This window comes from Hypanus sabinus, chromosome 9, assembly GCF_030144855.1.
Source record: "Hypanus sabinus isolate sHypSab1 chromosome 9, sHypSab1.hap1, whole genome shotgun sequence".
NCBI lineage: Eukaryota > Metazoa > Chordata > Chondrichthyes > Myliobatiformes > Dasyatidae > Hypanus > Hypanus sabinus.
In genome coordinates, this window is record NC_082714.1 from 80,895,584 (window position 1) to 80,910,630 (window position 15,047).

At 48.8% G+C, this 15,047-nt stretch overlaps 1 protein-coding gene across 2 annotated transcripts in view; it reads right to left on the reverse strand.

Moving 5' to 3' along the window:
* Positions 1-869: 869 nt before the first annotated feature.
* tnfaip8l2b (tumor necrosis factor, alpha-induced protein 8-like 2b) overlaps positions 870-15,047 on the reverse strand; it is a 46,158-nt gene continuing 31,980 nt past the window's right edge. For both annotated transcript variants that reach the window (XM_059979986.1, XM_059979987.1), the window contains exon 2: positions 870-4,290. In XM_059979986.1, the coding sequence (XP_059835969.1) occupies positions 3,724-4,284 (561 nt within the window). In that variant the 5' untranslated portion in view covers positions 4,285-4,290 and the 3' untranslated portion in view covers positions 870-3,723. The remainder of the gene's footprint in view (positions 4,291-15,047) is intronic.

Genomic DNA, 15,047 nt, shown 5'->3' on the forward strand with positions numbered 1-15,047 from the left:
CACTCCCGGGGTCAGACACAGAGTGAAACTCCCTCCACATTGTCCCATCACACACTCCCGGGGTCAGACACAGAGTGAAACTCCCTCCACACTCCCAGAATCAGACACAGAGTGAAACTGCCTCCACACTGTCCCATCACACCCGGGATCAGACACAGAGTGAAACTCCCTCTACACTCCTGGAATCAGACACAGAATGAAACTCCCTCCACACTCCTGGAATCAGACACAGAGTGAAACTCCCTCCACACCGTCCCATCACACACTCCCGGGGTCAGACACAGAGTGAAACTCCCTCCACACTCCTGGAATCAGACACAGAGTGAAACTCCCTCTACACCGTCCCATCACACACTCCCGGGGTCAGACACAGAGTGAAACTCCCTCCACACCGTCCCATCACACACTCCCGGGGTCAGACACAGAGTGAATCTCCCTCCACACCGTCCCATCACACACTCCCGGGGTCAGACACAGAGTGAAACTCCCTCCACACTCCCGGAATCAGACACAGAGTGAAACTCCCTCCACACCGTCCCATCACACACTCCCGGGGTCAGACACAGAGTGAAACTCCCTCCACACCATCCCATCACACACTCCCGGGGTCAGACACAGAGTGAAACTCCCTCCACACCATCCCATCACACACTCCCGGGGTCAGACACAGAGTGAAACTCCCTCCACACCATCCCATCACACACTCCCAGGGTCAGACACAGAGTGAAGCTCCCTCCACACCGTCCCATCACACACTCCCGGGGTCAGACACAGAGTGAAGCTCCCTCCACACCATCCCATCACACACTCCCAGCTTGTGCTGATGTACACATGGTTAAGTAATAGAATAACATTATTTGTTAGGAAAATGTTTACTTAAACATTTGCATATATACATATTTTTATGAATAAAGTACATTTTAAGAAAGGGTTAGACGTAGCAAAGCTCCCTCTGTACTGCTCTGTCACAGACTTCCAAGTGGGAATATCATCATTAGATAGTGGAAGGGGAAAGGAGTGTATATGTTCCCAGGTCAGGCGCTGGGGCTGCCATTGAGATTCATTGTAGATATAAAAGTCATTGAAATCTCAATGAGAAGGACGGAGTTAATTTGTGCATTGAAACATGATCTCTAGTCGCCCCTGACAACGAGTCGTGGTTAGAAATGGGGATAGGGTCTCCAAGTCCCCTCTCTTTTATACATTCACAACCAGTTTGATAATGTTATAACTAAGGGTCCGAGTATCCATCCTTGCAGAAGACTGCCAGTCCTGTCAGAGAATTCAGATCCATTTTTCCAACTTAGCTGATTCATTGATGGACAATGAGATATAACCTTATCAGTCCTTTCTGAAGTCTACATTGATTGACACTCTGGGTCACCTGGGGAAAGGTCTCTCCCCTTGACCTCTCTGCGTGACCAGTCATGTAAAAATACTCCCCCTATTCCGAGGTGGGCTAGAGGCCCATTCCTGTGTGGGAATGTATCTGCCCGTAGCTGGGCAGAGTTCCATTTATCTAGCAGTATGGAGTTGTGCTGCCCCAAACCCCCGATTAACCTGAACCTAATCATGGGACAATTTAGATTGACCAATTAACCTAGCCGGTACATCTTTGGACTCTGCGAGGAAAGCAGAGCACCCGGGGAAAACCGAGGCATTCCACAGGGAGGACGTACAGATGGTGCCGGAATTGGACTCCGGGCGTCCCGAGCTGTGATGGTGTCGAGCACTTCGCCTCAAGACCTGTGCATTTCTGGAGACTCTGGTTTTCACAACCCTCCGCCCACAGCGCTCAAACCAGCCCCCCCTCTAGTGAATCTTCTTGCTGCCATAGGAAAGCAGCCAACATTACCAAGGGCCCTCAGCCCAGTCAATCTTGCCCCTCCCTCCCCAGTCTGGCAGATTATACAAAAGACTGAGAGAACGTACTGGCCAGCAGGCTCAAGGACAACTTCTACCCCGCTGTTAGTAGACCCTTCAACACCTCTCATACACTAAAAATGAACCCCTGATCTCCCAGTCCACCTTGTTGCCCTGGCACTTCGTTTACCTGCCTGCACTGCCCTTTCTCTGTAGTTGGGACTCTATTTGGCTCCCCTGTCACTGACATATGGAATGATCTGTCCAGGCCCAAGGCAGACCTGCCATGTGGGTGGCATTTGTGAACCCTCTTAGTCTTGCTGACCCACAATGAGCAGCCGAGTGGGCCATTCGGTCAGTCTGGGTCTTCTGTCCCATTAATCCTTCCTGGCCTGTTGTGTGGATTCCATTTATAAGCTCTCAATATTAACCGTTCTTAGTCTTTCTGACTTCAGACCTTTGTTGGGAGGCAGGGGGCAGTCGTCTCATCCCTAGCAAGCTGTCGAGTAGACTTTTTATCTGTTCTGCCCTCTTGTCCTGTGCCAACACCTTCTCTTCTCATTTCTCCATCTCCCTCTCTCTATCTATCTATCTATATCCAGGTCCAACTCTACAAAGTGACAAGGGGACAATCTGTAGGATAAAGTAACTTCTGTTTGACGAATTGACGTGTGTGTGGGAGGGTGGGGTGGTCCCTGTCTGTATTAATGGTGGTAACTGAGATTCTGGGTGTGAACATCTCCAGCAACCTGTCCTGGTCCAACCACGTAGACGCTATGGCTGAGAAGGCTCACCAATGCCTCACAGGATGCTAAAGGAAGTTGGGATGTCCCTATTAACCCTCACCAATTTTTACAGATACACCACAGAAAGCATTTTTTCCTGGATGCCTCACGGTTTGGGATGGCAACTGCTCCAGCCCTGACCGCAGGAAACTGCAGAGAGTTGTGGACACAGCTCGGCCACCCTCCACTCCGTGGACTCAGCCAAGTTCAGTTAAAGGTTCCACCCACCCTGGACGTTTTCTGTTCTCCCCCTCCCATCAGGCAGAAGGTACCAAAGCCTGCAAGCACGTCCTGTCAGGCTCAAGGACAACTTCTACCCTGCAGTTACCAGACTCCTGAACGGACCTCTCACACACCAAAAGCTGAACTCCCGATCTCCCAATCTCCCTCGTTGAGGCCCTTGCACTTTATTTATCTGCCTGCACTGCACTCTCTCTAACTGTAACACTCTAGTCTCAGTGGAATGATCTGTCGGTATGGCGCCACTCACTGAATCCTGGTACACCGATTTACCGGGGAAGATCTGTTCAGGATAGGGGAGAGGGTGCTGGATGAATCTCTTTCCAAAGTTCTGTGAGCTCTCAGAAAGTCTTAACGTCTGGGAGAGCGGGGGAGCATCGAAAGGAAGGTTGACCCTGCGGGATGGTGAATGGGAGATAGATGGTGTAAGAGGGGCCGAATGGTCCCCCCTCCAAGATTTCAGGTTGTGGTGGATGGAGAGGGACTTCCTGAGGATGATTAAGTGGGGTGGTTTTGTCTGGAAAGATACCACGTCCTCTCAAGAGCTGTGGCATCTTGAGTGTGAGAATCAGTGTTCGGAGGTGTTAGAGCAGGGAAGATTTTCCCTTCTGGGATGGTGAAGGGTAAGGACAGGGTTTGAGTGGCTGTCATCCCCACTGCTATACTTCTGGACTGCGATGGAGGTGAAGAAACTCCCAGTGATTGGTGCGAGTGAAAAGGTCCCATGTGTTCGCAAGAGAGATGACATCCTGAGTGTGAGGGGAGGGGAAGGGAAGAGAGGGCATTGCCAGGAATGGAAAGGGGGGGTTAGGGTGGGCCTAGTGACCACCCCCCACTATAGCGTGCCCTCCTCTAGCAACTTGTTTAGGCCAGTGCAGATCTTCTTGAGGTGGGACCTGTACGGCTCATCAGGACCATAGAGCTTGCTCAGCAGGTCAGCGTTGGCAAAGTGGTTGAAGACGTGCCTGATGCGGCCGTGGGACTTGGGTGTGAGGTGGCTAGAGACCAGCTTCAGCAGGAGGTCCCGGCTCTCTTCCAGGATGCCCGCCATCACGCTCTGCTCGAACGTAAAGGCCACCTCATAAAAGCTGACCACCGTCATGGCTCCCTGACGCAGTTTCTTCTTGAAGCTCTCCGCCATGCCCAGCTCCTCGACGGAGAACTGCTGGTGCCGGTAGAGGACGGCGATCTTCACCGCGATCTTCACCAGGTTCTTCAGCACCTTCTGCGACTCTGCCTTGTTGCCCGTGAACTCCTTGGACACCCGGTACAGCTCGTCCAGGATCTCGCTGCTGGTATCGTCGATGAAGAGCTGGGCCAGCGTCTTCGACGCCATCCGGCTCAGCACCTTCTTCTGCGTGCGGAGGGCCAGATCCTTTGAGCTGAACGACTCCATGACGCCCTGTGAGTGAGCACAAGAGGGGAGGGCATCAGTATAACCACCAGTAGCTCATCCTAGTCCAACCGTGGCCAAGAAAACACACCAGACTTTCTACTTCTTCAGGAGGCTAAACAAATTCAGCATATTCCCTTGGACCTTCACCATTTTTTATAGATGCACCACAGAGGCCATCCTATCCGGGTATATTCAAAGTTCAAAGTGAATTTATTATTAAAATGTCACCGTACTCAACTCCAAGACTTATTTTCTTGCATAGCTTGGTAAGGCAACTGCTCTGCCCGTGACTGCAAGAAATTTCAGAGCGTTGAGCAGGGGTCTCGCCACATCACAGAAAGCAGCCTCTCTCTCCATGGACTCTGTCTGTGCCTCTTGTTGCCTCAGTGAAGGGGTCAACAACACCACCCACCTGGGATAATCTCTCTTTTCCCCCTCCCATTCGCCAAAGGATAAAAAAACCTGAAAGCAGGTTTTACCAGGCTCAGGGACAGCGACTATCCTGCTGTTGTAGGATGTCAAACGGCTCCCCAGTACGATAAGATGGAGTCTTGACTTCACAGTCTACCTTGTGGCCCTTTCACCTTCTTGTCTACCCGAGCTGCCCTCTCTCTGTAATGTAACACTTTATTCTGCCTCAATGACCATTAGGATGAAATTATCCATAGGGATGACGTGCTAAATAAAGTTTTATGCTGGAACCTCGGTACATGTAACAATAATAAACCAATTTCACCCTAGCTGGTTGCACCATGGCATGTCTCCCAGGGAGTTCGGTGAGCTTCAGAGTGTGCAGCCTGGACGTCTGGAGACGGGGCTGGAAGCCATGATCCTCTCCGATTGAGGCACCGGATAAGGTGGAAGTCAACAAGGACGACTGTGCTGTCTGCCTGCGCTGACTGGTGGCAGGAAAGTGCCGGAGTCTTGAGGTCCACGTTGCCAGGATTGATTGGCAAGGCTGAGGGCTCGTTTCGTGGGCTTTAAGGTTCATGTTGCGTGTGTTCCTAGACTCGGCTTAGTTATTTAGCCGTTTCTGAGCAGTTTGATGGTGGTGTGGTGCTGAACTGCACTGGGCTTCTGCTATGATGCTTGATTGTCTATCAGCTGTTTGCCACCTGCATAACCTGTTCTTTTTCTCTTACGTTGGCTGGTTGATGTTTTTTTGAACGGATTCCATGGCTGGTTGAGGGAGGACGAGTATCAGAGTTATATTCTGTATACATACTTTGATAATAATTGAACTGACTTTATTTCTTACGTCCTTCACATACATGAGGAGTAAAAATCTTTATGGCTCTGTCTAAATGTGAAATGTGCAATCGTAGTAATTTATAATAATTTACAACAAATAGAGCTTTATGCTATGGTACCATTTCCCGGATGGTAGCAGCTGGGACAGTTTGTGGTTGAGGTGACTCGGGTCCCCAATGATCCTTGTCTTTGTAAATGTCCTGAATCATGGGAAGTTCACATCTCCAGGTGCACTGGGCTGTCCGACCACTCTCTGCAGAGTCCTGCGATTGAGGGAAGTACAGTTCCCATACCAGGCAGTGATGCAGCCAGTCAGGATGCTCTCAATTGTGCCCCTGTAAAAAGTTCTTAGGATTTGGGGGCCCATATCAAACTTCCTCAACCGTCTGAAGTGAAAGAGGCGCTGTTGAGCCTTTTCACCACACAGCCGGTGTGTACAGACCACGTGAGGTCCTCAGTGATGTGGATGCCGAGGAACTTCAAACTATTTACCCTCTCAACCCCAGATCCACTGATGTCAATAGGGGTTAGCCTGTCTCCATTCCTTCTGTAATCCACAACCAGCTCCTTTGTTTAGCGACATTGTGTCAGGGAGATGACTCTTCCCTGTAGGCCACTTGTTATTGTTTGAGATTAGGCCAATCAGTGTAGTGATTAATCAGCAATTAATCAGTAATTAATCAGCAAATTTAATTAGCAGGTTAGAGCTGTGGGTGGCGACACAGACCTGGGTATACAGGGAGTAAAGGAGGGGGCTTAGGACACATCCCTGGGGGGCTTCTGTGTTGAGGGTCAGAGGTTTGGAGGTGAGGGAGCCCACTCTTACCACCTGCTGGTGATCAGACAGGATCCAGTTGCAGAAGGCAGGGTGAAGGCCGAGGTCTCTGAGCTTCTTGTTGAGCCTGGAGGGAATTATGGTGCTGAATGCTGAACTGTAGTCCAAGAACAGCATTCTCACAAAGGCATCCTTCTTCTCCAGATGTGTAAGGACAGTGTGTAGGGCTGTGGCATTTGATCGGTTGTGTCGGTAGACGTATTGTAGGGTGTCCAGTGTGGGTGGTAGCAAGCTACAGATGTAATCCTTGACCAGCCTCTCAAAGCATTTGTTTGTTATTGTGCGACAAGATGCCAGTCATTGAGATGTTCATTTTTGGTACAGGGATAATGGTGGATGATTTGAAGCAGGAGGGCACTCTACACTGGGAGGGGGAGAGATTAAAAATGTCTGCAAACACACCTGCCAGTTGTGTTGTGCACATCCTGAGTACCCGCTCTGGGATGCCGTCCGGTCCCGCGGTAGTAAACATACTTTGAATCTTTGAACGGAAGAAGTTGCAAGTCAAAGTTGACTTTCTTAGGAGATTCATTTTGTCACTGTTACAAATTTCTATAGGTGTACTGTTGAAAGAATCCTGACTGGTTGTGTTGCGGTCTGCTATGGCAACTTAAGTGCACAGGCATGTGAGAAGTTGCAGAGTAGGTGGATTCGGTCCAATGCATTGTTGTGGACAGAGAAGATGGTCGTCAGGAGTTAGAGAGGGACCTGGATCAGCTGGGTAAGTGGGCTGAGGTATGGCAAATGCAGTTTAATTCAGGTAAGTGTGAGGTGTTCTATTTTGGGAACTCAGATCCTGGTAGGACTTCCACTTTGAAAAATAAAAAAATAAAAGAGAAGTATAACATAGCAAAGATGAGCGGGAAACCAGAGGACTGGGAAGCTTTTAAAGAGCAACAGAAGATAACAAAAAAGGCAATATGGCAAGAAAAAATGAGGTACAAGGGTAAACTAGCCAAGAACATAAAGGAGGATAGTAAAAGCTTCTTTAGGTATGTGAATAGCAAAAAAATAGTTAAGACCAAAATTGGGCCATTGAAGACAGAAACGGGTGAATTTATTATGGGGAACAAGGAAATGGCGGATGAGTTGAACAGGTACTTTGGATCTGTCTTCACTAGGGAAGACACAAACAATCTCCCAGATGTAATAGTGGCCAAAGGAACTAGGGTAAAGGATGAACTGAAGGAAATTTATATTAGGCAAGAAACGGTGTTGGATAGATTGTTGAGTCTGAAGGCTGATGTCCCCGGGACCTGATGGTCTGCATCCCAGGGTACTTAAGGAGGTGGCTCTAGAAATCATGGACACATTGGTAATCATTTTCCAATGTTCCATAGATTCAGGAACAGTTCCTGCTGATTGGAGGGTGGCTAATGTTGTCCCACTTTTCAAGAAAGGAGGGAGAAAGAAAACAGGGAATTATAGCACACACAAAATGCTGGTGGAACACAGCAGGCCAGGCAGCATCTATAGGGAGAAGCACTGTCGACGTTTCGGGCTGAGACCCTTTGTCAGGACTAGCTGAACTCCCATCGAAGCGAAGATTTAAACTTCTTCAGTGTAGGCATCACTGGCAGAGGCTTTGCAGTAGTGAATTTAAAGAGCAACATGAAAAAGGAAATTACGACACATTTGGAAAGCAGTATAAGGATCAGTCCGAGTCAGCGTGGATTTATGAAGGGAAAATCATGCTTGACTAATCTTCTGGAGTTTTTTGAGGATGTAACTATGAAAATGGACAAGGGAGAGCCAGTGGATGTAGTGTACCTGGACTTCCAGAAAGCTTTTGATAAAGTCCCACATAGGAGATTAGTGGGCAAAATTAGGGCACATGGTATTGGGGGCAGAGCACTGACATGGATTGAAAAGTGGCTGGCTGACAGGAAACAAAGAGTAGTGATTAACAGGTTCCTTTCAGAATGGCAGGCTGTGATCAGTGGGGTACTGCAAGGTTCAATGCTGGGACCGCAGCTGTTTACAATATACATTAATGATTTAGATGAAGGGATTAAAAGTAACATTAGCAAATTTGCTGATGACACAAAGCTGGGTGGCAGTGTGAAATGTCAAGAGGATGTTATGAGAATGCAGGGTGACTTGGACAGGTTGGGTGAGTGGGCAAATGTATGGCAGATGCAGTTTAATATGGATAAATGTGAGGTTATCCACTTTGATGGCAAGAACAGGAAGGCAGATTACTATCTAAATGGAGTCAAGTTAGGAAAAGGGGAAGTACAACGAGATCTAGGTGTTCTTGTACATCAGTCAATGAAAGCAAGCAGGCAGTGAAGAAAGCTAATGGCATGCTGGCTTTTATAACAAGAGGAATTGAGTATAGGAGTAAAGAGGTCCTTCTGCAGCTGTACAGGGCCCTGGTGAGACCACACCTGGAGTATTGTGTGCAGTTTTGGTCTCCAAATTTGAGGAAGGATATTCTTGCTATTGAGGGAGTGCAGCGTAGGTTCACAAGGTTAATTCCCGGAATGGCGGGACTGCCATATGTTGAAAGATTGAAGCGACTGGGCTTGTATACACTGGAATTTAGAAGGATGAGAGGGGATCTGATTGAAACATATAAGATTATTAAGGGATTGGACACGCTGGAGGCAGGAAGCATGTTCCCGCTGATGGGTGAGTCCAGAACTAGAGGCCACAGTTTAAGAATAAGGGGTAGGCCATTTAGAACAGAGATGCAGAAAAACTTTTTCACCCAGAGAGTGGTGGATATGTGGAATGCTCTGCCCCAGAAGGCAGTGGAGGCCAAGTCTCTGGATGCATTCAAGAGAGAGTTAGACAGAGCTCTTATAGATAGCGGGGTCAAGGGATATGGGGAGAGGACAGGAACAGGGTACTGATTGTGTATGGTCAGCCATGATCACAGTGAATGGCGGTGCTGGCTAGAAGGGCTGAATGGCCTACTCTAGTGCCTACTGTCTATTGACCAGCAGAGCTCTGGGGAGCGTTGTAAAACAGAAGGACCGGGGATACAGGTACATGGTTTCCCGAGAGTACGCTCACAGGTAGTGAAGAAGACACTTGACACACTGGCCTTCGTCAGCCAGGGCACTGAGTGGAGGAGTGGGGATGTTACGTTGCAGTTGTGTAAGATGTTGGTGAGGCTGCATTTGGAGTACTGTGTGCAGCTTTGCTCACCTGCTGTAGGAACGATGCCATTAAACTGGAAAGTGTGCAGAGGAGATTTACAAAGATGTTGCCAGAACTAAAGGGCCAAGTTTTTATTTGTTGGGACATTGGAGAATGAGAATTTAGAGATACGATGTGATAACAGGCCTTTCGACCCAACAAGAACTTCCTGCCCAGTTACAGCCAGGGGACCGATTAAGCTGATACAGAGCTGGAGAAGGGATACCTTTGCCAATCACCTTTCCAGCTCTCAGCTTCACCCCACCCCCTCCGGTCTCCTCCTATCATTTTGCATTTTCCCCTCCCCTTCCTACTTTCAAATCTCTTACTATCTTTCCTTTCAGATAGTCCTGACAAAGGGTCTCGGCCCGAAACATCGACAGTGCTTCTCCCTATAGATGCTGCCTGGCCAGCTGTGTTCCACCAGCATTTCGTGTGTGTTGCTAGTACAAAATAGCGTGGGCCCTTTGGTCCAAGATGTTGTACTGAACTTTGAACCTACCCCATCATCTATCTAACCCTCCCCTCCTACACAGCCTATAACATCTATGTGCCTATGTGCCTCTTAAATGTCCCTGTTGTGTCAGACTCTACCACCACTCCAGACACTTAACACTTTCTGCTTAAACACACGACCGCCTCTAATACCTCCCATAAACATTCCACCGCTCACTGTGAACGGATGTTCTCTGGTTTTGGCCTTTGCCACTCCGGGACAATGGTGCCAAATGTCCTCTCTGTCTCTACCTCTCATAATCTTATACGCTTCCATGGCGTCGAGAGAAAAGCCCAAGGTCGCTCAATCTTTCTTCATCAGACACACTCTCTAATCCAGGCAGCATCCTGGTAAATCTCCTCTGTACCCTCTATAATACAGGCAGCATCCTGGTAAATCTCCTCTGTACCCTCTCTAATCCAGGCAGCATCCTGGTAAATCTCCTCTGCACCCTCTCTAATCCAGACAGCATCCTGGTAAATCTCCTCTGTACTCTCTCTAATCCAGGCAGCATCCTGGTAAATCTCCTCAGCACCCTCTCTAATCCAGGCAGCATCCTGGTAAATCTCCTCTGTAACCTCTCCAATCCAGGCAGCATCCTGGTAAATCTCCTCTGTACCCTCTCCAATCCAGGCAGCATCCTGGTAAATCTCCTCTGTACCCTCTCTAATCCAGGCAGCATCCTGGTAAATCTCCTCTGTACCCTCTCTAATCCAGGCAGCATCCTGGTAAACCTCCTCTGCACCCTCTCTAATCCAGACAGCATCCTGGTAAATCTCCTCAGCACCCTCTCTAATCCAGGCAGCATCCTGGTAAATCTCCTCTGTACCCTCTCCAATCCAGGCAGCATCCTGGTAAATCACCTCTGTACCCTCTCTAATCCAGGCAGCATCCTGGTAAATCTCCTCTGTACCCTCTCTAATCCAGGCAGCATCCTGGTAAACCTCCTCTTCACACTCTCCAATCCAGGCAGCATCCTGGTAAATCTCCTCTGTACCCTCTCCAATCCAGGCAGCATCCTGGTAAATCACCTCTGTAACCTCTCCAATCCGGGCAGCATCCTGGTAAATCTCCTCTGTACCCTCTCTAATCCAGGCAGCATCCTGGTAAACCTCCTCTGCACCCTCTCTAATCCAGGCAGCATCCTGGTAAATCTCCTCTGCACCCTCTCTAATCCAGGCAGCATCCTGGTAAACCTCCTCTGCACCCTCTCCAATCCAGGCAGCATCCTGGTAAATCTCCTCTGTACCCTCTCTAATCCAGGCAGCATCCTGGTAAACCTCCTCTGCACCCTCTCTAATCCAGGCAGCATCCTGGTAAATCTCCTCTGTACCCTCTCTAATCCAGGCAGCATCCTGGTAAACCTCCTCTGCACCCTCTCTAATCCAGGCAGCATCCTGGTAAATCTCCTCTGCACCCTCTCCAATCCAGGCAGCATCCTGGTAAATCTCCTCTGTACCCTCTCTAATCCAGGCAGCATCCTGGTAAACCTCCTCTGCACCCTCTCTAATCCAGGCAGCATCCTGGTAAACCTCCTCTGCACCCTCTCCAATCCAGGCAGCATCCTGGTAAATCTCCTCTGTACCCTCTCTAATCCAAGCAGCATCCTGGTAAATCTCCTCTGTAACCTCTCCAATCCAGGCAGCATCCTGGTAAACCTCCTCTGCACCCTCTCTAATCCAGGCAGCATCCTGGTAAACCTCCTCTGCACCCTCTCTAATCCAGGCAGCATCCTGGTAAACCTCCTCTGCACCCTCTCTAATCCAGGCAGCATCCTGGTAAACCTCCTCTGCACCCTCTCTAATCCAAGCAGCATCCTGGTAAATCTCCTCTGTAACCTCTCCAATCCAGGCAGCATCCTGGTAAATCTCCTCTATAACCTCTCCAATCCAGGCAGCATCCTGGTAAATCTCCTCTGTACCCTCTTCAAAGCTTCCACATTCTTCCTTTCATGAGGTGACCAGAAATGAACACAATACTCCAAGTGTGGTTTCAACCAGAGTTTATAAAGCTGTGACACTGTCTCACGGCTCTTGAATTCGGTCCCTTGGCTAATGAAGACCAACACACTACAGGCCTTCTTAGCCACCCTATCAACCTGTGTGGCAACTCCAAGGGACCCCAAGATCCTCCTGTTCAGCCACACTGCTGACCATCCTGCCATTGACCTTAACTCTGCCTTCAAATTCGACCTTCCAAGCTGAGACACGTCACAGTTTTCTGGCTCGATCTGCACCTGCCTCTTCTCAGCCCAGCTCAGCATCCCGTCACTGTAATCTTCTACACCACCCACAACGCCACCAACCTGTGTGGCATCTGCAAAGCGACTCACTCGCCCTTCCACTTCCTCATCCAGGTCCTTTGTAAAAATCACAGAGAGGAGGGTCCCAGAACAGATCGCTGAGAAACACCACCAGTCACCGACCTCCAGGCAGGACTGCATCAAATACCACCCTCTGCCTCTGTGGGTAAACCCGTTCTGAATTCCACGCAGCCAAGCTTCCCTGGAGCCCGTGCCACCTGACTTTCTGGATGAGCTAGCATGGGGAGACTCAGATCCATGGACATGTTCTACCTCCAGACTCCTGAGGCACGACCTACCATGCTGATTATTTAATAATTACCAGCTTAAGGAGTTTGTCATGACAAGCTGGGCCGAAGGTTCATTCTCTACTCTGTCAGTGCAGAACAACCCACAGGGAAAACAACAATCAGGGACGAGCCTGTGAGGCGGTCTGGAGTGTTCTGTTACTGAGATAGTGATAAGGTGTTGTGATGGTCGGTTCAGGAACCGAATGGTTGAAGGGAAGTCGGTGTTCCTGACCCTGGTGGGGTGGGACTTCAGGCTTCAGTACCTCCTGCCCGACGGGAGCTGGGAGAAGGTGGCCTGGCCTGGTTAGGCAAGGGAAGCATCACCGCAAACGTAAACAGATGAAATAAAGCATTTCAACCACACAATTGAATATGTTCAATAATACATTAGATATTCCTAGTCTCAGAGTTTCCAGTTCCATCAAATCTAGTCCAGTCAAGTTGCTTCTATTGTCATTTCAACCATAACTGCTGGTACAGTGCACAGTAAAAACGAGACAACGTTTTTCAGGACCATGGTGTTACATGACACAGTACAAAAACTAGACTGAACTATGTAAAAAAAACAACAGAGAAAGCTACACTGGACTACGTACCTACACTGGACTGCGTACCTACACTGGACTGCGTACCTACACTGGACTGCGTACCTACACTGGACTGCATAAAGTGGACAAAAACAGTGCAGGCATTACAATAAATAATAAACAGGACTGTAGGGCAAGGTGTCAGTCCAGGCTCGGGTATTTGAGATTTGGCAAGTCATCAAAGACTCTGCCAAACTTCTAAGGATGGCAGTGGAAAGCATTCTGCCTGGTCACATCGCACCCTGGTGTGGGAACACCATCATACAGGAACACAAGAGAGCAGTGAGACTCACCCAGTCCCACACCGCTACTGCTTCCCCAACCATCTACAAGAGGTGGCATTTCAGGACAGTGACAGCCCCCGTTAGGGTTTCTCCACCGCCCAGGACACGCTGTGTTCACAGTGCTGCCCTCGGGCAGGAGGTACAGGAGCCCTGAAGACCCACACCTCGAGGATCAACCACAGCTTCCTCCCCACTGCTGTCATGTTCCTGAACACACCTGAAAAACCCTACCCTCACCTCAGACTCTGCTTCCTTACACTTGCTAAATATCGTTATTGTTGATTTTGTCATTAGTTATTTAAAATACGTGTTAATTTCATGTTAACATATCACATTTGTAATGCACTGTGCTGCTGCAGGAAGCTATTATTCAAGGCATTTCTCACAATAAACTTGAACTTGAATTGGAGGTGCATGAGTCATTGGGTTAATTGGCCATTGAAAATTGTTAATGAGAGGGAGGAGAAGCTCCGCCAGCGACTGCTGCTGTGATAGAGGGCTTTCCCAGGTGCTATGCATGTTGGGATAGCCTAATAGCCATTGAAAGTCAGGGGAAAATTTTCCCTTCCAACCCACAGGGAGGTAGATGGATTCCTGGCGATTTCCTTGGTGTATAGGTGATAAGAGGTGTTGACAGAGTGGACTACCAAAAATCTTTTTCCCAGGGCGGCAATGGCTAATTCAAGAGGGCAAAATTTTATGAAATCCTGCCGAAGGGTTTCGGCCCAGAAGGTACTGTACTCTTTTCCAGAGAAGCTGCCCGGCCTGCTGAGTTCCTCCAACATTTTGTGTGTGCTGCTCAGATTTCCAGCATCTGCAGATTTTCTCTTGTTTGGGCATAATTTTAAGGAGTTTGGAGGAAAGTATGAATATGCAGTGAATGGAGGTATGTGGAGGCATGAGGGATTCAGTTTAATTCAGCACTACTGTCCACACAGACATTGTGGATTGAAGGGGACATTCTGATCTATGGTCTATAACAATGTTGATGGTACACTTGGGGAAGGGGAATGGTAGGACCCTGAGGACCACTAAAGAACACCAAGTCATTAAGATGAGAGATTCTGCTGACGTTGGAAATCCAGAGCAACACACACAAAATGCTGGAGGGATTCAGCAGGTCAGGCAGTATCTATGGAGTGGGATAAACAGTCCGTGTTTCAGGCTGAGACCTTCCATCAGAAACTGGAGTGGTTCTCTCAGTTGTTGCCTGGGACAGAGTGTTTCAGTTATAAGGAAAGACGGGAAAGGCTCGGTCTGTCCTCCCTGGAGCCGAGGAGGCTGAGCGTGATAGAGGAGGGTGGAATTATGAAGAGCATTGATACGATGGAGAGTGGGAAACCTTCCTTCGTAATCAAGGCATCAGATCCAGAGGGATAGGCTTAGGGGAAGGTGGAACCTGGAACACAGGAACAATGCCTTTGGCCCACCATGTTGTGACAAGCACAATGCCAAATTAAACTAAATTCCTCTGTCTGTACATGGTTCATATCCCCCCCAACCCCTTCCCTGCATATTCATACTGTGTGTCTGTCTCACAGCCCTGTGGCATCTACTGTACTTCTAAATAT